This window comes from Equus asinus, chromosome 22, assembly GCF_041296235.1.
Source record: "Equus asinus isolate D_3611 breed Donkey chromosome 22, EquAss-T2T_v2, whole genome shotgun sequence".
Classification (NCBI taxonomy): domain Eukaryota; kingdom Metazoa; phylum Chordata; class Mammalia; order Perissodactyla; family Equidae; genus Equus; species Equus asinus.
This window is the reverse complement of record NC_091811.1, coordinates 43,089,013-43,113,163: the sequence shown is the minus strand read 5'-3', so window position 1 is coordinate 43,113,163 and position 24,151 is coordinate 43,089,013. Positions and strand designations below refer to the sequence as shown.

Below are 24,151 nucleotides of genomic sequence, written 5' to 3'. Positions count from 1 at the left end.
AAGACTAAGGGTGGCTAAATCGATAAAAAAAAGAAGACCCCTATACATGCTGCATGCAAGACACACACTTTGGATCTAAAGACACTCACAAACTGAAAGTAAAGGGAGGGAAAATGATACTCCAAGTAAATGGAAACAAAAAGAAAGCTGGAGTGGCAATACTTATATCAGACATAATAGATTTTAAAACGAGAACAAAAGACAAAGGGCATAACATAATGATAAAGGAAGCAATTCCAACAAGAGGACATAAAACTTGTAAATATCTATTTACCCAACATAGGAGCACCTATATACATAAAGCAATCATTAACAGACATAAAAGGAGAAAATGACAGTAACAAAATAATAGTAGGGAAGTTTAACATTCCACTTACATCAATGAATAGATCATCCAAACAGAAGATCAATAAGGAAACATTGGCCTTAAGTGACACATTAGACCAGATGGACTTAGTAGATATATACAGAACATTCCATCCAAGAACTGCAGAATACACATTCTTTTTTTTGGTGAGGAAGATTGGCACTGAGCTAACATCTGTTGCCAATCTTCCTCTTCTTTTTTTTCTCCCCAAAGTCCCAGTACGTAGTTGTATATACTACTTGTAAGTCCTTCTAGTGCTTCTATGTGGGATACCGCCACAGCATGACTTGATGGGCAGTGTGTAGGTCTGCACTGAGCATCTGAACTGGCAAACCCCGGGCCACTGAAGCAGAGCACACGAACTTAACCACTATGCCACTGGGCCAGACTCCAGAATACACATTCTTTTCAGATGCACATGGAACATTCTCCAGAGTAGATCACATCTTAGGCCACAAAACAAGTCTCAAAAAATTTAAGAAGATTCAAATAATACCAAACAACTTTTCTGACCATAATGGTATGAAACTAGAAAACAACTACAAGAAGAAAACTGGAAAAGCCAGAGATATGTGGAGATTAAACACAATGCTAATGAACAACTATTGATCAATGAAGAAATTAAAGGAGAAATCAAAAAATACCTGGAGACAAATGAAAATGAAAATATGACATACCAAAATTTATGGGATATGGTAAAAGCAGTACTAAGAAGGAAGTTTACAGCAATACAGGCCTACCTCAAAAAACAAGATTTTTCTCAAACAATCTATCAGTGCGCTTCAAGGAACTAGAAAAAGGAGAACAGATGAAGCCCAAAATCAGTAGGAGGAAGGAAATAATAAAAATTAAAGCAGAAATAAATACAATAGAGACTAAAAAAATAGTGGAAAAAATCAATTAAACTAAGAGCTGGTTCTCTGAAAAGATAAACAAAATTGACCAACCTTTAGCTAGACTCACCAAGAAAAAAAGAGAGAAGGCTCAAATAAATAAAATCAGAAATGAAAGAGGACAGATTACAATGGACACCACAGAAATACAAAGGACTATAAGAGAATACTAAGAAAAGCTATACACCAACAAATTGGATAATCTAGAAGAAATAGATAAATTCCTAGAATCATACAACCTTCCAAAACTGAATCAAGAAGAAATAGATAATCTGAATAGACCAATCACTAGTAAGGAGATCAAAACAGTAATGAAAAATCGCCTAAAAAACAAAAGCCCAGGACCAGATGGCTTCCCCAGTGAATTCTACCAAACATTCAAAGAAGACTCAATACCTATCCTTCTCAAACTCTTCCAGAAAATTGAAGAGGAGGGGACGCTTCCTAACTCATTCTATGAGCCCAACATTACACTGACACCAAAACCAGACAGGGACAACACACAAAAAAAGAAAATTATAAGCCAATATCACTGATGAACATAGATGCAAAAATCCTCAACAAAATACTAGCAAATCAAATACAACAATACATTAAAAGGATCATACACCATGATCAATTGGGATTTATTCCAGGGATGCATGGATGGTGCAACATCTGCAAATCAATCAGTGTGATACACCACATTAACAAAATGAAGAATAAAAATCACATGATCATCTCAGATTCAGAGAAAGCATTCAACAAGACAGAGCATCCATTTATAATTTTTAAAAACTGAATAAAATGGGCATAGAAGGAAAGTATCTCAATAAATGCCATATATAGCAAACCCACAGCTAACATCATACTCAATGGTGAAAAACTGAAATCTTTCCCTCTAAGAACAGGAACAAGACAAGGATGCCCATTTTCACCACTCTTATTTAACACAGTATTGAAAGTCCTTGCCAGAGGAGTCAGGAAAGAAAAAGAAATAGATTCAAATTGAAAAGGAAGAAGTAAAACTGTCACTATTTGCAGATGGATTTTATGTATGGAAAACTCTAAAGAATCCAACAAAAAAACTATTATAAATAATAAACGAATACAGTAAAGATGCAGGATACAAAATCTACATACAAGAATCACTTGCCTTTCTGTAACACAATGAAATAGGAGAAGGAGAAATTAAGAATACAATCCCATTTACAATGGCAAAAATATAAAATAAAATACCTAGGAATAAACTTAACCAAAAAGGTGAAAGACCTATACACTGAAAACTATAAAACATTGTTCAAAGAAGGAACACAAATAAATGGAAAGATATTCCATGTTCATGGATGGGAAGAATTAACATAGTTAAAATGTACCTAAAGCAATCTACAGATTCAGTTCAATCCCTATCAAAATTTCCCAATGACATTTTTCACAGAAATAGAACAAGGAATCCCCAAATTATATGATGTAGAACAACAAAAGACCCTGAATAGCCAAAGCAATCCTGAGAAAAAAGAACAAAGCTGGAAGTATTACACTCCCTGATTTCAAAATATACTACAAAGCTATTGTAATCAAAACAGCATGGCACTGGCACAAAAACAGACACACAGCTCAATGGAATAGAATCAAGAGCCCAGAAATAAACCCACACATCTATGGACAGCTAATTTTCAACAAAGGAGCCAAGAACTTACAATGGAGAAGGTAATGTCTGCTCAATAAATGGTGTTGGGAAAACTAGACAGTCACATGCAAAAGAAAAAAATCATTATCTTACACTGTACACAAAAATTAACTCAAAATAGATTAAAGACTTGAATGTAAATTCTGAAACCATAAAACTCCTAGAAGAAAACATAGGCAATAAACTCTTCAACATTGGTCTTAGCAGTATCTTTTTGAATACAAAGACTCCCCCGAGGCAAGGGAAATGAATGTAAAAATAAACAAGTAGGACTACACCAAACTAAAAAGCTTCGCCACAGCAAAGGAAACCACCAACAAAATGAAAAACCAGGGGCTGGCCCATTGGTGCAGTGGTTAAGTTCACACGTTCCGCTTCAGCAGCCGGGGGTTCGCCGGTTTGGATCCTGCGTGCAGACAAGGCACCACTTAGCAAGCCATGCTAGGTAGAGGAAGATGGGCATGGATGTTAGCCTAGGGCCAGTCTTCCTCAGCAAAAAGAAGAGGATTAGCAGCAGAAGTTAGCTCAGGGCTAATCTTCCTCAAAAAAAAAAAAGAAAGAAAAAGAAAAAACAACCTAACAATTGGGAGAAGATACTTGGAAATCATATATCTGTTAAGGGGTTAATATCCAAAATACATAAAGAACTCATACAACTCAACAACAACAACAAAAATAACCCAATTAGAAAATGGACAAAGGATCTGAACATTTTTCCAAAGATATACACATGGCCAACAGGCACATGAAAATGCAAATCAAAACTACAATGAGCTATTATCACCTGACACCATTCAGAATGGCTATAATCATTAAGACAGGAAATAAGTGTTGGAGAGGATGTGGAGAAAAGAGAACCCTCAGACACTGCTGGTGGGAGTGTAAACTTGTGCAGCCACTGTGGAAAACAGTATAGAGATTCCTCAAAAAATTAATAATATAACTACCATATGATCCAACTATCCCACTTCTGGGTATTTATCCAAAGAACATGAAAACACTAAGTCAAAAAGATTGCAGCATTATTCACAATAGCCAAGACATGGAAACAACCCAAGTTTCCATCAATGGATAAATGGATAAAGAAGATGAGGGGGATATATACACACAATGGAATACTACTCAGCCATAAAAAATGATGAAACCTTGGCATTTGTGACAACATGGATGGACCTTGAGGGTATTATGCTCAGCGAAATAAGTCAGAGGGAGAAATACAAATACCATATGATTTCACTCATAAGTGGAAGGTTAAAACAACAAGAAGAAACATAGACATAGATACAGAGATTAGATTGGTAGTTACTAGAGGGCAAAGAGGGGAGGGGGAAGGGCAAAGGAGTAAAAAGGCACATGTGTACAGTGATGGATGGTAATTAGACTTTGGGTGGTGAACATGATGTAGTCTAAACAGAATTTAAAATATAATGATGTACATCTGAAATGTACATAATGTTATAAACCAATCTTAGCTCAATAAAGAAAATAAACTTTAAAAAAAGAGATGGATAAGAAAAGATTGAAGATAACTCCAAGATTTTAATCAATTTCAAGTCAAGGAATGGAGGTGTTAACTCAAATAGAAATGTCATGAGAGGCACTAGTAAAGTAATACTTACTGTGCATATACTCACTACATGCCAGGCAGTGTGCTAAGCACTCAGTATGCATTTTCACATTTAATTTCCCAACAGCCTGTGAGAATGGTCTTTTGCCCTATTTTACAGATCAGGAAACAGGACTGCACCTGTGCCCCTAAACTCTAGTTTGCACAAATGCAGACGGTGGTTATTTTGTTCAGAGCTATATCACTAATGTCTGACACATAAAAAGCACTCATTATCTAAATTTTTGAATGAATGAGCACAGCTAATAAGGGATAGAGTCATGATTTGAACCCAGAACAGCCCAACTCCCACCTCCTGGAGAAGACATGGCATTCCCTTGCAGCCATACTGTGCTCAGGCCACAGCAGGATATCTAGCTGTAGATGCACAGCAGATACCTAAGTTCCAGCAATGGAGCTTGAGAAAAAGGTCGAGGCTAGAATAACCTTTCAGCATCCGCGTGGAGATTGAAAAGCCCTAAAATTAGATGAGATGATTAAGAGAGAGGGTATAAACCCCAGAATAGAGCCTTAGAGAACAGCTATATTTAGAGTTGAGGGGAGGAAGAGGCATTTTAAAAAGGCAATGAAGACATATATGTCAGTGAGATAAGGCGAAGATATAGATCTAAAAGTAAAGGGGAAGGAGAAGGAGGGTTGTCAGCAATATCAACCACCACAGAGTAAGCAGAGCCTCAAAATTAAGGCAAGAAAAATGAATTTGGGGATCAGGAGGTCATTGAGGACTTTTGGGTGAGCAGATTTGGAAAACAGCCTGAGTAAGAGTCAGCTGGCATCTGGGTGGATAGGGGAGCAGGGCTGTGAAGGAAAGAGTGGGTAGTGAGGATGTAGAGCTCACTAGGATAAATTTGTCTGTAATTTCAAACAAGCTAGTAGTAGTAATATGAGAGGGGTTGAACATTCGAGTAGAAGTGATCTTTTGTGTTGTAAAAAGAAGGGTCTAGTAGGAAGGAACTAAAGATGGCAGAAAGAGAACAGACTACTGATAGAACATGACCCCAGAGGAGACAGCAGGAGAATGAGATGCAGGAGAATGAGATGCAGGAATGGCAGTCCTTAGAAAGGGCAGGAGACATGTTACCTTTGGAGGTAGGAGAAAAGCTGAAAGAACATATAGAAAAGTAAAGGTTCAGTAGAGAAAAAGTGAGGGCATTCAAATTCAAAGTGAGGAGCCAAGGTCTTAGTACCTAGAAAGCAGAGGGAAAGATTCAAGGCTAGAGGACAGTAAGAAATATTTTAATTAATTGAGGCGATAGTTGACAAAATTTATTGAATGCCTACTCTGCTATAAGCCAAGAATTCAGTAGAGAAGACCATAAGGGATAAAAATAAAGAAGCATAATTAGGGACCCAACTGAGAAGAAATAGCATGAACTTTTCATAGAACCCAGCAGCATGGTTTCACAGTTTTGCCCAGCTTCTGAAAAGTGGTTATTGAAGGAAGTTAATGGTGCTGCACAGGGTTAGGAACTGAAATGGTGAGAATGGCAGACAAGGATGGAGGAAAGAAAGATGGATTCTAGAGGCGAGAGAAGACAGTATTGGCATGGACTAAGCTGAGCGATGAGGTGAATGAATACTGAGAGGAGTTTAGAATCTAAACACTGTGATTTGGGTGTGGAGCAAGTTATCAGAAATGAGGAAATAAAGTGCTTGTAATCAGAAAAGGAATACTCTATGTTTGAGAACTTAAAGTAAAATAGTTTCAGATCAAGCAAATTATGAAGTGCCCTGTCTGCATTTTCAGAGGTTAAATGAGGAAGTATCAAGCCACGGTATTAGATGGGCTAGAAGTAAAAATCAATGAATGTGGCAAAGGATGAGAGTGGGTGGAGAAGATGACTGACCAGGCACCCAAATCATCAAGACAGGTAGGGTGTTATGATGGAGGTCATAGACAGCAATAAGGATAGGGCTTGGATATCAAGGTTCTAAAACAGAGGTTGATGGAGGCAGAACAACAGTCTAAAATAACAAGAAGGGATAAGAATGTTTTTGAGGCTGAGTGTATCTTGAGGTGCAATTGATTTCAATTAAGGTAAAGAATTGGAAGTTCAACCTGACAATCCATCTAAGACCATAGAAGACTTTGCTCCACCGTCGAACTAGGAGGCAAACAGCAAGGAGTGACTGATAGAGAAGTAAGCAAGGATGCACAGCAGAAAAGGAAAGGGTTGGCTGGAATAAGATATAAGCATTGTTCTCTGCCTTCATCTACCCTATCACCTCTTTACAGGACCCTTCTAATCCTTAACATTACTTGTAAGGCATTATCCCTATTTTACAGATAAGAAAAAGCTGGTTCTGAAATTTGAGTCTTGTCCTGACTGCAAAATCTAGTCTTTCTACAACATACTGACTCTCAGTGGTCTAAAAGTGTTACTGCAGCTTTCGAGGACTAACTGGAAATCGTGTCGGACTTGTATGAAAAATGCTATGAAACACAATATATTTTTTTTGAGGTAGAATTGGCATATAACATTAGTTTCAGGTGTACAACATGATTTAATATTTGGATATATTGTGAAATGATCACCACAATAAGTCTAGCTAACATCTGTCACCATATATACAGATTTTTTTTTCTTACGATGGGAACTTTTAAGATTTACTCTCTTAGCAACTTTCAAATATGCAATACAATATTATTAACTATAGTCACCATGCTGTATATTAAATCCTCAGGACTTATTTCTTCTATAACTGGAAGTTTGGGCCTTTTGACCCATTTCACCCCACCACCACCCCCCCCAACCCCCTTCCCATAATGAACAACCTGTTCTCTGTATCTGTAAGCTTGTTTTGTTATTTTAAACAAAATCACACATTCAAGTGAGATCATACCTTATTTATCTTTCTTGGCCAGACTTATTTCGTTTAGCATAACGCCCTCAAGGTCTGTCTCTGTTGTCTCAAATGGCAAGATTTCCTTCTTTTTTAAGGCTGAATAATATTCCATTGTGTATATATACATTTTTCTTTATCCATTCATCCACTGATGGACAGTTAGATTGATTCCGTGTCTTCACTATTGTAAACAATGCCACAATGAACATGAGAGTAGATATCTTTTTAAGTTAGTGTTCTTGTTTTCTTTGGGTAAATATAAGTAAAATTGCTGGATCAGATGGTAGTTCTATTTTTAATTTTTTGAGGAACCTCCATTCTGTTTTCCACAGAGGCTGAACCAATTTACATTTCCACCAACAGTGCACAAGGGTTCCCTTTTCTCCACATCCTTCTCAACACTTATCTCTTCTCTTTTTGATGCTAGCCAGTCTAACATATGTGAAGTGATTTCTCATTGTGGTTTTGATTTGCATTTCCCTGATGATTAGTGATGTGGAGCACTTTTTCATGTGCCTATTGGCAATCTGTGTGTCTTCTTTTGAAAAATGTCTATTCAACAACTAGAATATAGAGCTATGTACTGGGAGGGCTTCGGGGAGAAGAAGAAGAAGAAAAAAAAGAAGATTGGCAACAGATGTTAACTCAGGTGCCAATCTTAAAAAAAAAAAATCTATTCAGAGCCTTTGCCCATTTTTTAATCAGGTTTTTTTCTATTGAGTTGTATGTACAATGTACTTCTTTGTGTTGCTCTTGAATTATATTCAGCTCTAAAAAGTTCTATGTGAGCTTGCATATTTAATACTGTATATTTAAATCTTAACTTTCTTTTTCAAGAAAAACATCTTGGACCCTTTTCCTTAATGATATTAAGGAACTTCCAAATACATCCTAAATGATCACATTGAATTTCTGCAACTATACCCTAAAACACTAAGTTAATATTTATATTGCATTATTTTTCAGGTGTGAAAATGAAACCAAATTCAAAACAGAAGAAGTATTCTGGGCTTACAATTTCTGCCCTACTCCGTACTCCTGGACTGCACTTCTGGGCCTTATTTTATATCTTGTTTTCTTCGCACCTGGTAAACCAAAGGCTATTGTTGTGTTAATTAAATGGTCTCTTTTTAGAGGAGACAAGCTACTCTTTTTAAAATTCCTTACATACTACTTTACTGAAATTTTTAATTTTGTATTTCTCAGGAATGGGACCAATGCCTTGGACTGTGAATTCTGAAATATATCCCCTTTGGGCAAGAAGTACAGGAAATGCATGTTCATCTGGAATAAACTGGATTTTCAACGTTCTGGTTTCATTGACATTTTTACACACAGCAGAGTATCTCACATACTATGGTAAGAGAATATTTTTTCCAGCTATAGTTTCATTTTTATTTTTCCTACTCTTTTTAGATATGCTATCATTTGTGATTGAAAAGACTAGATGGTTATATTTTTGCTGTTATAAATATCTCTGTGTGGCTTTCTTGTTCCCCAAAGTCCTTGGAAATGGACCTGGAAAAAAAGAAGAGGAATTCTCCCTTCTGTCCCTCAGTGCTTTATAGCCTTCACCCACCCACCTACTCTCCCAACCCAAACATTTCCCAGCTATCTCCCCAGTTGGAAATCTTCACAGCAGAGCTGTTAGTTTAATGAAGAAACACAAACAACAGAGAATGGTAGAAAGAGGTAGGCAGGAAGTCTAGGGCTAATGCTTGAAGATGTCCCACGACAGGGATGGAGTCGTGTCCAAGAGCAGAATCAGGGTAGGGCTGAAAGTAGCTCCCCGAAATGTCGTGCTGGGAGTTATGCCTTCCACTGTATCATCTACGCTATTCAGGCCACGGCATGTGCATTTCAGTGTCCACTGAGAATGGCACTTACCACTGCCAAAACTGTAAACATAACAGAAGGGTTCAAGTGAAAAGGTGTGGAGGCCATAACTCAAAGAAAACAATATTGGGAAGTGGCTGAGTTAGGAAAAAACTTTGGGAAGGTACTTCAAGTCCATTTTTACCAAAATGAAATGTCTTTCTTTTTTTAGCAAGATGATTTCTTCATTGTCTGTATAAGTTTATAGATTGTGATTGGATTCTAAATTGATGAAATATGAGGTTTTCACTCTAACCCCCTAAGCCTCTATGCTGTATATGGAATGCCTGCTGCTTAGGCCATCCTCTGATCCCCTCCCCTGTCACTCACCTCCCTTCATCTCACCCCACCCCATGATCTAAGCACTCATTATTCCTTTTTGCAATAACAGGTTCGTTTGTCAGCCCCTCTCCCCTTACTGCTGGACCATAAGTCCCATGAGCTCAGGCAAGTACTACGCCTTGTTCACCATTAAATTCCCAGTGCCTTCCAGGGTGTGCCATTCACTTGATAAGCACTCAGAAGTGTTTGTCAAATGAATACACATGCAGATGAATTTTGTAGATGAGTGATGAATAAAGGAAACATTATAAAAATTTATTCCTCCTCTCTTCTAAACATGCTGAATTGGTATTTACTTTTATTTAATACTATTTATCTACTGAGTATTATCTTTATAAACTCTTCTCTCTCCCAACCACCATTTAGAACATTTAGAAATACTTATTTTCTTGGAAAGGAAATGCACTGGCATTTTAAACTGGATATATATTCAGTATGTTCAGCTTTATCCCACTTGGCAATTAAAATTTTTACATAAATTCATAAAGTTATCTTCCTGACACCATGAGTATGAGCACAATAAATATTTACCCATATTTGCTGATTCCTGAGAACACATTTAAGACCTAAATATAGACTAACATCCTGAGGAAGCATTTTTTATAGAAATTCATAGACCAAATAATAGTCTACTTGGTAAGACTTCTGATAGCAAAGCTCCTCTTTCTTGAATTTATACTGCCAGAAAAACATGAGGCAACAGAAGTAAAATTTAAATAGGGCCTAGCCAGACTTCTTTCAAAAATATCCCATTAGAAGAAGCTTTTTGCTTTGTTACTAAGCCAAGCTTCTATCATGTCAGTGTACCAGTCAGTCCATTATGTCTACTGCTTTCTAGTACTGGAACAATATTTCAGTTCAGGTTCATTTTTTCCATTTTTTTTGATATACATTTTAATCTACATGTTACTGATTTATGTAAGGTATATGTTTCTATTCCTAATTTATGAATATACACCATAATGATGTATTTCTCTGGAAATATCCATGTCTTTCTATTTCCTTCTTTTTTTGTTTTGTAAGACCTCAGATTTTGATTCCTTCATAAACTGTACTGCTTAGACAGGTCTGCCTTGGACCCCATCCAGTAATGTTTTGTAATATTACTAAAAATTATCATTAAACTGTCACCAGTATACCATTTTATGTATAGCATGTGTGACTAAAGTGATCCCTTGGAGAGCATTAGATCAAAGTTCCTGGGTTGAGGTATTAAAATTCAATCAAACATGGTCTTTGATTCCTCATTTTGCATAATTCAATTAAATACCTGTCTTAATCTGAAACTTAATGTAGGACTCTAATAAGATTTATTTCCTTCCGAATAAAGCTGAGGAGTATCTGCACTGTTTAATAATCCTGACAGACATTTTTTTCATTTTCATTCCGAGGGGGGAATAATTAAGAAAGTGAGTTACATAATTGACCTGCCCATTACATGCAGCAGGTCGCAGCCCCCGGGCCTGCCCACACCTCTGTGGCTTAACCACAGGTCTCACCAGAGAAGCCCACTTAGCTTTGGCGTTTGCTTGCTTTAGATTCCTCAGATTTAATAAAAGGGTCTTGTATTTTAATAGAATTTCCCTGATGTTATTTGGCTTGGGAATCTGGGTCACAAGCAAGAAGCTGCACGGCATTCAAGAATCTTCCTAACCCATCTAGTTGGTTTTAACTGTACGAGTTTAGCACTAACAGATTTGATTTGTTACTTCTGATCATGCCTCTCTTCCTAAATTGTGAATTGTGATGAATATTTCCTCAATACTACATTTTATAAAGCCAAACTAGGTTTGCTCTGTTAGAGATTTTGGAGTTTAGCAGCCTGGTTTAGTCTAAAATGTTATACCAGTTGCACTTTTTTTTTTCCTGTTTCTCATCATCATGATTATGATCCTTTCTTTGTTCCTCTCTGCTAAAGATTCCAATTCTGTTCTTACCTCCACAACTTTGCTTATCTGTAAACAGATCACAGGACTTCATCTCCTTTCATTTTTTTCTCAAAACTCCCACATTCTCCAAAAGCTAGCTTGTCAGTATCACCTTTTTGATGAAAACATTCCCAATTTATTGGTCATACCAACCTTGTTCCACTCTATCTCTAAAAGCAACTCTTGTGTTCCCTACTCATTTAGTAGAATTTGATTATGTTGTCTATCACTTTTTTGAGCAGCTAAGATCCAAATTCTAATAGGCATGTAACATACATTATTTTATTCTTGCAGTTTGGCAAGGCAGGAATTATTTTCTCCATTAAATCAGGAAACTAAGGTCAAGAGAATTTAAGAAACTGCCCAAGGATTCAGCCTGGGTTGCTTTGTGATTGTCAGACTCTACAGAGCCATGGTGCCTTCCTTTCACTGTAACACTCAGCCACGCATCCCAGATTACCTAGTATTATTTTTTGGTTATTTACCAAGTATAAGACATAAAAAAATGTATGTTTGTAGTAAGTATTCAGTGTGAACCAAACAAATGAAATAAATGAGCCCTATATTTGTAAATAGAGTTGTGTTTTTATTAAAGAGAATTTGATTTATACAAGTCCAGCTCCTTAAGATTGTATGGCTTCTGATGACTTAATCTAACAAACTATGTCTTGATTTAGTCAACTCTTTAATATTTTTTCTAATTTCTCATAATTTATCTCTATTTCCCTTCTGTTTTCTCACGGCTCCTCATTCCAGAGAGCAGATTCTTTTGGGTGGCCAATTGAGCAGCATTTTTCCTCTGTAGTTTTCCTTGAGCCTTCCCAAGAAATGTTTCTGTGTATATTCCTGAAATGGTTATTTATACGTATGTCTTTAAGAATGTAGTCTTAATAATGTCTTTCCTACTCTGTAATGTTTCAGCAGAACTGAGAAATGTTAATTCAGTTCTTTAATTGCTATGCTATTCATGTTAAAGACATATTTGAAAGTCAAGCTTTATGTTGTCTAGTTTAGCCCTTTATTTCAGATCCGTTACTCAATATATTCCATCTGGCAGTCAACAAGAGCACATTCATTCTCTAGACGCTCCAGTGTGTCAGGCTCTGTACTAGGTAACCCACAGACAAACAAGCCATAGACTCTGCCCTTAAGACCACTTTTGCTACTGAAACAGAAGAGGATGTCTCTCTCTCAAGCATCTCATAACCATCTCTCCAAAACCTGGTCCTGATTTGGGTTGTAAAATTTATAGAATTATAAACTTAAATCATAGCTGAGAAACCATCTTATTTTGCTGAATCAGGAAACTGAGGTCCAGAGAAGAGGTTAAATGACTATTTAGAAGTCACATAGCAAGATTGAAATCCAGATTTTCCAACTCCCAATCTGATATCCTTTCGCCAGTCTTTGTCCCATTAGTTTGTCATCTTTCTTCCTCATATACAGGATGGTCTGGACCAAAGGCCTAAAATTAGGCAAGGACTCCATTATAGTTAGTTGTTTCCAACCATCGAAAGTGAAAGCATAGGTTCTTATATTTAAATTGGGAATTGGACTATAAAAGGAAAGGCCATCTTGGAAATATGTAAGAACATGCTCAAGTCACATACTCATATATCTCATCCATCTTGGCTTGCTGAATTGACACTTGGAAAACACAACCAGGTAGTAATTATGTCTTTGTGGTTGTGCTGCATTGACATGCATAGTCTTACAGCAAAACAAAATTCTCTGACCTCATGGAGCTTACATTCTAGAGGAGGAAAATAAAACAAATTAGTAAGCTTTATAGTATGTCAGATGGTGATAAGTGCTCTGCACCAAAAGAAAAAGAGGACGACTATAAGGATCTAAGAGACGGACCAAGGAGACTAGTTAAGAGACTGCTGCAGTAGTGCAGATGAGGGAGGATGGCTGTTAGATCACAGATATCAGCGGAATGAGGAGAAGTGGTCATCTTCAGATTATATTTGAAGGTAGATCCAACAGGACTAACCAGCAGATTGGATACTGGGCAGGAGAGAGAGAGAAAAGTCAAGGTTGACTATCAGACTTTTGGAATGAGAGACCAGAAGCATAGAGTTGCCATGTACTCCAGTGAGCCATGAGTTCAGCAGTGTCATCATTGTATGTGGGTTCTGGAAATACTAGATAAATGAGAAAGAAATTTCTCCCTCAAAGTGCCTCCAGTCTAGTAGACAAGACAAATAATACATGCACATAATTATAATATTTCTTGGTTATTATGATAGGAGGCCTCAGCAAAGTGCTGTGAAAGCACATGGAGAAAAGTTATCTCTATCCAGCCACATGAGAAAAGACTGCAAAGCAGAAGTTACATCTGAACCTGGTCTATCATTCTTCTTGAGTTTGGCCTTACAAGTTTAGAAAGGCAAATTACATTATATTCACAGGATTAGAACAATTAGAGTAAACCAGGCTGGCAGTAATTTTTGGTTCCATTTCATACCACAGTTATGCATGACTGACCAGAAAGGAAAGTCAAAATCAAGGACTGTTTCTAACCTAGGCCCCTCTCTCTCTATATATAGACCATATTTATACAGACCAAGTATATCTATGTGTATTTATACATACATATTATTTTCCATTGCAGGAGCCTTCTTCCTTTATGCTGGATTCGCTGCCGTGGGACTCCTTTTCATCTATGGCTGTCTTCCTGAGACCAAAGGGAAAAAATTAGAGGAAATTGAATCACTCTTTGACAACAGGCTATGTACATGTGGCGCTTCAGATTCTGATGAAGGGAGATATATTGAATATATTCGGGTGAAGGGAAGTAACTATCATCTTTCTGACAATGATGCTTCTGATGTGGAATAAATTTCAGCTGCTGATATATTTAGTCATTTAAACAAACTTGGGGGAGAAGAGCAGCAATGGATGACCTCACTGCCCTGCTTCTAATCTGGTTCTTTCCACATTCTAGTTTGGAATGACTTCATATTCTAGAATATTTGATTAGGAGGAAGATACAACCATGATGACATTGTTTTTTTCACAAGCAGAAATGTAAAAAAATATTTACGGAGATTTTAAACTAATAATTATTGAGCAAATATGTGCAATTCCTTCCTGAGGTAGTCTAAAATGAATACTGTATCCAGTGACTTCAGTGGTATCCTTTTTTCCTAAGAACATATATAGTTATTAGTGGCAGTTGAGTCAGTGCTGATCTAGCCAAATCATAATATGTATGATATACTTATAAAGAAGGATTCTGGGATATGATCCAAGGGTGTTTTCTGTCAAAACATGGCCTATTGGCCCTAAATTTTCCTAAGGACAAGTAGCTTATCTGTGATCAGCTATTAGAAAGTAAATTCCCTTTAAGCTTTCATCAACAGATTCGAAAGTGCCTCCTACAAGGGCACAGCTGTCCTTATCTCCTTTGGATTCCATATTTGGTTTCTCTCTCCAATTCAGCTCTTGAGAGTTCTTCAGAAACTGACTATGTACAGGCTATTTTGAACATTATGAAAAGCAGGTCTTTTAGGGTTTATTTTCATACATATTTTTTTGCAGCAGTGATAAGTATACATTTGCACAGATAAGCTAACAAGTTTTGATAAGTATATTTTATTACTAGAAAGTAAGAAAGAGAAGATTTTTCTGGACCCCTGATCGAGTTAGTCACTTAGGTATGCAACTTAAACACAAAATAGAGCTACATCTTCAACTGTATTTCAGGGTCAGTTTTTGTTCATGCCAGAATCACCTGATATTCACCACACCTGCAATCGTCAACTCTGGAGTCCTATTTGTGCCTTCATTTGTGTTAAATAGCTGCTAGCAGACTATTTTTCCCCCCCTCTTTTAATCAAATTTCTCAAACAAAAAAGGAAGAAAATCAGTGACAGAAATAATCCTGCTGTTATTGATGTTTGTTTAATTAACGAGTGGGACTTATTTTTTTCTTAACTTATTAACTCTTCCTAATGGAACTGTCACATTTTATTACCTAATAGTACTTTGTCTTTTTTTACTCTAAGAACATAAACTAGTTTTTATTTTTGCACACCCTGTCTTGTTTTCCCTGACAATTTACCAAAAAGATACATAGATTTGTCTGAGAGTGTTTCCTTTTTTCTCATGGTTGGCTTGGATTTTTTCCTTCTTGTCTAAAAATTGGGATTATCTATTGGAACAGATTGCTGGTTCTCATACAGCACATAACTTTAAGAAATGTTGACTTACCACATGCCTACAATGTCTTTTCAAAGTGTTCATTGGTTTTTATGCTCATTCATCAAGGAACTCTAATTTTTGCTCTTATATTAAGAATTATATAGTATGTACAAAATTATTCATAAATTACTTATTAGTTCCAGTGAAAATATGAATGACTCACCTGTGGCCAGTTAGGAACACATAAGTTTGGTGCATGTTAACATGGCTCTAAACATTAAATAAGGTACTTTTTGGAAGGAAAAGGTGGCTGTCTCTAAATTCAATGTGTTTCTGCCAGTCTCCAAGATGTTTTGTTCTTCTCTTAAAGTCTGGCTTGTTCCTATCACAGTTATCAAAGCTGAGAATGTAGCCAAGAAGGTTCATTCTCTCAGCAACCAGGGGTATGATACGTGTTTAAACAGTCACTTTACTGGCCTAAAAATGCTTCAGCCAAAAAAGTTTTCTCCCTTTGGTCATGTCATGTAATAAAAAATATTTTTTCCTTCAATTAGGTACTTTGACAATTGATTTATAAGGGGATAGTAATATTAATTTTTCCCAGAAAAGCAGATGAGATTTAATGGAGAAAATTATTATTCTATATTTCTTACCCCGTAAGAAATTTCTTATCTGTGTAATATTTCTCACAGATCAAGTGAAGTGGAAAACAAGCTACTGTGTGGTAAAATCAGAATATGATGGGGAGAAAAAATATTTAGACCAATAAAGTGCCCTCTTTAAAAATTTATGTTTCTGATTTATCCAAGTAATTGCCTCAATTCTTCTCTTTATTGTATATATAGCCTTAACTATATGCTTATATACTCAGCTGGGCTGAATGCACAGTAACTTTATTAAAGGAGCAACTCGACTCTTATTATTTCCTAAAGCAGAACATGGCCTGTTCTCCCTGACATAAGCAAATGGTGTTTGCAACTTTCCATCCATAAATGCACATAACAGGGAAAATCAGCCACAGTTCTCCTCCCCTATTCTCCTCAACTTCTTCTTTAAAGGACTATTTGTTATTTATATAATGATAAGGATAGATAATATTCCATATCTTTGAAGTACAAGACCAGAGAGGCATAGTTATAAGAATTATTTATAATTTTTTAAAAACAACTACTTGAAAAGGAACCTTATAAAATTAGGGTATTATTTTTAGATTCAGTGAACATTTATAGTATATTAAAAATTGAATGTTTGAATTTTGCAGGCTTTTTTATATTACGCACCTTTTAAGTTCTCAGAGTCTTTGGCTACCACTACCAACTTGAAAACATTCCATTTTCATTCTGAAACATCATCAAATACATATTTTATAGGACGATTTGTTTATATGTGTTATATTTGACTTACCATATTAAAGCACATTAAGCATCATGCTTTTAACTGAAATTATAGGTTTTCGTCTAAACATGCTGCAGATTCAACAGAGGTATATTATGTTTTAGGGAAATTTAGTGAAGGAGGTCATCACCCCTATTGAGGCTTAGCCTGGATGGCTGATGAGATCTGCACTAGACTTAAGAGAATATAGCATTTCATCTGCATCTGAACACATAAGGCTGAATGTGATGTCAGATAGGTTTTACACATTTGGTATTAATATTTTTCTTCAATATAAACATTCCTAATAATTTTGATTGTTGCACCTTAGTCAATAATTATCCAAGACATGATTTTTAATATGTATCTAAAGATCTAAATTAAAATTAGACTTAAAATGTAATATTTCCATTTGAATTTTGTTCCCAGTCATATGCTGTAGTTAGTTCCCTGATGGAAAATGCTATGAGAGTAATGCTATCAAGTGCTTTTTCATAATTTTATTTTACCACTGAACCAGATTTTAGTATATGTCTAAACATTATTTTTTAAGTTATTCACTGTAAAATGGTAAATCCATTAAAGCAAAGAATTTATAAATTGTTTACTATAATTTCAAAATCAGTTATCCAGAGGAAGAATGAAGAGGAAAAATATAAGTTGACAACTTACCCTTTTGCTTTTACACAGAAAGTAAAATTGAAATGTATTCTAATAATCCACAGATCCTGGGGGAGGACAATCTAGAAAATACTATCTATATGTTATCTAAGAGAGTCTCAATTTATAAACTTTATCAGTGTCATTAAATACTGTAATACAGTGAGGGGAGTGGGAGGATTCTTTTGATTTTATTTCATTGGCATAGTAATTAAGAACAATAAAATTAATGAGATGTTTTGTTATAATCAGATTTTTTTTTTTTACCATTCTCCTAGCTATAAAATCTTAAATTATACTAAGCACATAACAACTCAGATTTATACAGTTATTGGGACAAGTTTTAAATTACCAATTTCAGACCTTTGCACTAACTATGAATAAAAGAATGACATAACAGGTCAGGAGCAGAGAATTCATAATTTGTGCTTTATAGCAAAGCATATTAAATTGTGGATAAAATTTACAGCTCATGTGTAGCTGCTGCCTATAAAAGACTCAGAGGTGTTCTCTGGATTAACGTTAATATCCTATTTTCTGTCCTTTTCTATCAGTTGTCTTAGCCTCATGTACAGTAATGTTAAGCTAATTTGATGAAGTGATTTAGGTTGTAGCAGCGTATCAATTATCAGTACATTCAGTTCTTCTGGGTGAGCAGTATTGCTACTATTTTCTAGAAAAGGTAATCATTTTAAAATGCCAAACAGCTAACTGCTACCAACTCTCTTGTATATTGTCTCCTAGAGAAGGAAATTTTTGTCTGCCTATATACATCAGAAAGATAGTTCCTAAGAGTATTAATGACGTTCAGAAGTACATGAATTTTATCCTCATAATTTGCTTGTGAGTGTAAAACAGTGTAATTCCTATAAAACTTTACTTTGTATGCATAAAACAGTCTGTTGCACTTGAGTGATTTGGTCTTTGGAATGTTAAATACTTACCTTCATTTAGCAGTAATATTCAGATTTTTATTTTAGACAGTTAAGTTCATGTGTTTGATTTTGTCACATCAGTATAAATGAGAAAAAGAAATACAGCTTACAAGTACTCAAAAATAAAAACCAGTATTTTGTAAAGTTTTAAAATGTTAGCAAATTTAACATCATTCCATCTTATTTGAAGGTTAAAAAAGATGAGATTTAACTCTAGCCAAAGTAGAAATTTATATTCTACATGTCCAAACTGGTTCCTAGCGGCTCTTGGACTATATCTCACTTGATGTTATAGTATCTCTTATTTGTAATAAATGTTCAAATTTCTATTTAGAAGCGCTAATGTACTTCTAGATTAAATCAAAACACAGTTTTATGCTTTTAAAATGTTTTCAAAATATATATTTTAATTTCTAGGTGCATGTTCCATAGTGTTTAACACTTCACATGTCTTGGCAAATTCAATATAAATATTTATTCCTACACGTGACATATGGGGTATCTCTTAAAAATTATGAACATTTAGCATTTCCTTCAAAGTCATTCTAGCCTCTAGCTGTATCAGAAGTATTGTATATTTTATGGAGATTTAGTGATGTACATGTAAATGTTTTTTAAGTTATTTTATTGAAGTTCAATCTTTACATAAAATGAAAATCTTTTTTTAAAAAAAGTGTCAGTGCCAGAACTGTAAATGAAAATAATCAAATAAAAGTTAAGACAATTCATTACTCATATATCTCCCTTGCACTTTTTATTTTCTCTACATCTCTTCCTTAGATTTTAGGATCTAGGTTACACAGTAAAAGCATCTACAAAGATTACCTACCTCTATATATTTATGCAGGCCTACTCATTTTAATGATATTTTCCCTCTTTTGAGCATAGGTAAACACAACTATCTTTGAAAAATATTTTATAGGGACCAGCCTGGTCACATAATGGTTAAGTTCGTACACTGCATTTCAGCGGCCCAGGGTTCATGGGTTCAGATCCCAGGCATGACCTACACACTGCTCATCAAGCCATGCTGTGGAAGCATCCCACATACAAAAAAAAGAGGAAAACTGGCACAGAGGTTGGTTCAAAGACATATTCCTCAAGCAGAAAGAGGAAGATTGACAACAGATTTATCTCAGGGCCAATCTTCCTCATAAAAAAAAAAATTATAATACCTAAAAATTGTTCCAAGGAATTACTCTAAACATAAAACTTTGAAATGAAATGCTTAGGAATTCTTGAAATATTATTTCTGGTCGTTCTCAGAAGCAGACATTGACATGAACCATTATATTAGGGTGACAAAAATTATTTTTGGTTATTGCTTTGTAAATGAAAATGAAACACCTGCTGGATGAACAGTTGACATTCATCCTGGAACTCTGTTGCTCTCCATTGTCACTCTGCTCCAACAGCAGCTTTTACTACAAGCATTACATTACTGTTTGATCTGGGCAGCCACTAGACTTTCTCCATAGTTAGGGTGTGCCATCCCAAGCCCAACCATACAAATAGCCCAAGGAGATCCTCTGAAGACACTAGATCCACGGTCATTCAAAGTCTTTCAGTGAAGTTGCATCTTAACCAAAGATTCTCATCAGCAGGTAAGGCAAAAATCCTATAAATTATCATAAAGTGTCCACCCACCTGGACACCTGACTAGTATATACGTCTGTATCAGTGGCCAGAAAAGTCCTCATTCAGTTGCCTAATCCTGTGGGGTAAACGTTGTCATCCTTTTATGGATACTAAAACTTAAGTTCAGAACATTTTGGTGATGGGCCCAGGATCACACACTAGGAAGTGGTAAAAAACTTTTCTCTGTAGTGAATACTCTAACAGTCTTCCTCTCTTGGTCCTCATTTGGAATGTTGTCCTGTCAGACCCAGGCAGAAAGATTAAAAAATAGACATTGTGGGCCCAGCCAGTGGCGCAGTGGTTAAGTTCACACACTCTGCTTTGGCGGCCCAGGGTTCACAGGTTCAGATCCTGGGCACAGACCTACACACCGCTCATGAAGCCATGCTATGGAGGCATCCCACATAGAAAATAGAGGAAGACTGGCATGGATGTTAGCTCAGCGACAGTCTTCCTCAAGCAAAAAGAGGAAGCTTGGCAACAGATGTTAGCTCATGATCAATCTTCCTCGCCAAAAAAACAAAAAGAAGACATTGTGGAATTCCTGTGTAATAACTTAAATGGTGTGCGGAAAAAGAATCAGATACCTCATTTTAACCTGAGGTATAGACACAAATCCTGAAAACCTTTGATTTCAGGATTCTTCTCCAAATATGAAGCAGTATACAGTAAAATGTTTTAACAGATCAGACTGAACACAAATTGTCTAGGTTTTAATCTCAGCTTTTCTGCTTAGTGCCTGGTAACCTAAATTACTCATTTTCTTGTCTATAAAATGGAGATGTTGTCACTATGTATCCCATAGATGTGTTCTGGGGGTTACATCAGTTAATCACATAAAACATTTAGAGCAATGGAATGTGGAAAGTGCTGGGTAACTGTTGGCTGTTCTTAGTATCACCATCCATATACCATCCCTGATGCTGCTACGGTCATGATGCCCAAGGAACAAACAATATTCTTATAAATTCCCTTCCTGGGAACAACTGCTAGGGACAGGAGCACATGGGCTTCTTTGACATATGTCATACAGTCTGTGTGACTGCAGCAGCCAGGCTCCCTGCTGACCAGAATGGTTTGAGCTCTACCTTTCTCCATCTCTTTTCCATGTGTATCCTCCTAAATCACACAGTTGATGGGAAGCACGACCTTCTCATATTCTCCAGATTATCAGGATTTAATGTACAAATTTCTATTTATGTGATCTCTCAGTCAAGAAACAAAAATAATTTTATAAAATCTTTAAGTACTCTATCATTTAAATTCCTTTCAGCATTTAAAAAATAATCCTTGAAATCCTCTCCAAATGAAACTATTAACTCTTCACTAATGGTTATATTGAAATTAAACTCATACAATTATAGATGCTATGAATTCAACATGAAATATTTATGGTCTTTTTTTATCTTTCACATTTCATGCACTTTTCCACTACAGTTACAAAAATTAATTTCAGATGATGAGCATGCCAAATAAGTTCATTTTTTACATGAAAGAAAATATTGGCATGCTTTACTTTTAGCAAATGGATACTAAACTCACAAAATAGATTTGTTAAAGCAGTAGTTCTCAAAGTATGGTCCTCAGATTAGCAGCACTGGCATCACCCGTGAGTTTGTTACAAATGCAAATCTGTGGGCCTCACCCGACCTACTGAATCAGAATCTCTAGGGATGTAACCCAGGAAACTGGTTTTTTTTTCTTTGAAATATAATTGATATATAACATATAAGTTTAAGGTATACAACATGTTGATAAATTGCAATATGACTACCACCATAGTGTTAGCTAACACCTCTATCAGTTCACATAATTATCATTTCTTCTTTGTGGTGGGAACAATTAAGATCTAGTCTCTTAGCAACTTGGAAGTTTATAATACAGTATTGTCTATAATCACTATGCTGTTCATTAGCTCTCCAGGACTTACTTGTCTACTAGCTCCAAGTTTGCCCTTAAACAACATATCTCCAATTCTCCCAACCCCCAGCCTCTGGTAACCACCATTCTACTCTCTGTTTTTACAAGTTCAGCTTTTTTACATCATGATCTATATTTTAGCAAACTCTTCAGGTTATTCTTACACACATGATAGTGTTAGAACTACTGCATTAGAATTTTGAAATCATTTTAAAAAGGAATCAGCAGGGGCTGGCCCCATGGCCGAGTGGTTAAGTTCACAGGCTCCGCTTTGGCAGCCCAGGGTTTCACCGGTTTGGATCCTGGGCGTGGACATGGCACCACTCCTCAGGCTGTGCTGAGGCAGCATCCCACATGCTACAACTAGAAGGACTCACAACTAAAATATGCAGCTATGAACTGGGGGGATTTGGGGAGAAAAAGCAGAAAAAAATATATATTGGCAACAGCTGTTAGCTCAGGCACCAATCTTTAAAAAAAAAGGAATCAGCAGCATTTTCTTTCAAATGGTGAGCTCATCTAGCAAATAATAAACTGAGTGGATTTATATGCAAGTTACTTAGGAATTCATAAAGCTAAGTCATTTCCACCTCAGGGGCTTTGCACGTGGTGTTACCTCTGCCTGGTATGCTTGTCACTCTATGCTTTATGTATCTAGCTCCCTCTTGTCATTCAGATATCAGCTCAAAATCATCTCCTCTGAGCCTGCCTTGCCTATACAATTTAATCACCTCCTTCCTCCCCAATATATTATCATGTCACCTTGTTTTATTTTCCTCCTAGTATTTATCACTATTTGAAAATTATCTTTCTCATTTCTTGTCTGTTTCTTCAACTAGAATATACACTGCATGACAGCAGGGAACTTGTATTATAGACTACTGACTCTCCAGCACCTCATACAGTGCCTAGCACATAGTATGTTCTCAATAAATATTTAAAGACTGAATGGATGCATGCATTGCAGGTGCTCCTGTGGCCCACAAAGGAGCAGTGGAAGTTTTTCACAGACTGGAAAAAAATGATTAAAATTCCACATGGCACCAGGCCATTATCAAAGAGCATGCTTTGTAAATGAACCTCTGTATAGCAAAGATGTTTTAATCCAATAGCAAATTCCATTTGGTATATGAATATGTGTATATTCGTATAAACTCATTTGGATGATAAATTTGTTTTCTTATGATTCTTGTTAAAAGAGGGGAAATCTAATGACAAAAATCATTAAATATTAGAATAGCAACGTTAGGATGGAATTTACTTTTTTTTTGTTTTTTTAAGATTTTATTTTTTCCTTTTTCTCCCCAAAGCCCCCCAGTACATAGTTGTATATTCTTGGTTGTGGGTCCTTCCAGTTGTGGCATATGGGACGCTGCCTCACTGCTTGAGGAGCAGTGCCATATCCACGCCCAGGATTCAAACCAACGAAACACTGGGCTACCTGCAGCAGAGCACGCGAACTTAACCACTCGGCCATGGGGCCAGCCCCAAATTTACATGTTTTTTAATAAATCCTTCTATTTCTACATTTTCTTTATAAACCAACAACTCACGCTTATTATATGGCAGATACTTTATACATATCATTTCATTCTATCCTCACAAAAACTATTGAGGAATGATATCAGCATGATGGCAGAGTAAGCTCTTCCCTTAGTCTCTCCCCCTAAGATGTAATGAAAAGGACATTCATAAACCAATAGGGGACACTCACACAACACAACAGACATCTGAGAGATCCACATAGCCATATGTCTAAAGGTGGGGGTGCTGGAACCCCAGGAGGCAATGGAAGAAGGTAAGTGGATCTCCTCTCCCTCCCCAGTGGCAGTGATCTAGGACATGGGCCCTCGTGTGACAGCTGGTGCTGACTCTGAGAGAAGGGGAAAAAGGCAGCCCTCTGCAGGAATGCTCCACACCAAGGTGG

At 36.2% G+C, this 24,151-nt stretch overlaps 1 protein-coding gene across 1 annotated transcript in view; it reads left to right on the top strand.

The window, feature by feature from the left end:
• Positions 1 to 19,403, top strand: part of SLC2A13 (solute carrier family 2 member 13) — a 332,721-nt gene extending 313,318 nt beyond the window's left edge. The window contains exons 8-10 of the mRNA XM_070494235.1: positions 8,370 to 8,491; positions 8,610 to 8,762; positions 14,166 to 19,403. Coding sequence (XP_070350336.1) covers positions 8,370 to 8,491; positions 8,610 to 8,762; positions 14,166 to 14,392 — 502 coding nt within the window. The 3' untranslated portion in view covers positions 14,393 to 19,403. The remainder of the gene's footprint in view (positions 1 to 8,369; positions 8,492 to 8,609; positions 8,763 to 14,165) is intronic.
• The last annotated feature ends 4,748 nt before the right edge of the window (positions 19,404 to 24,151 follow it).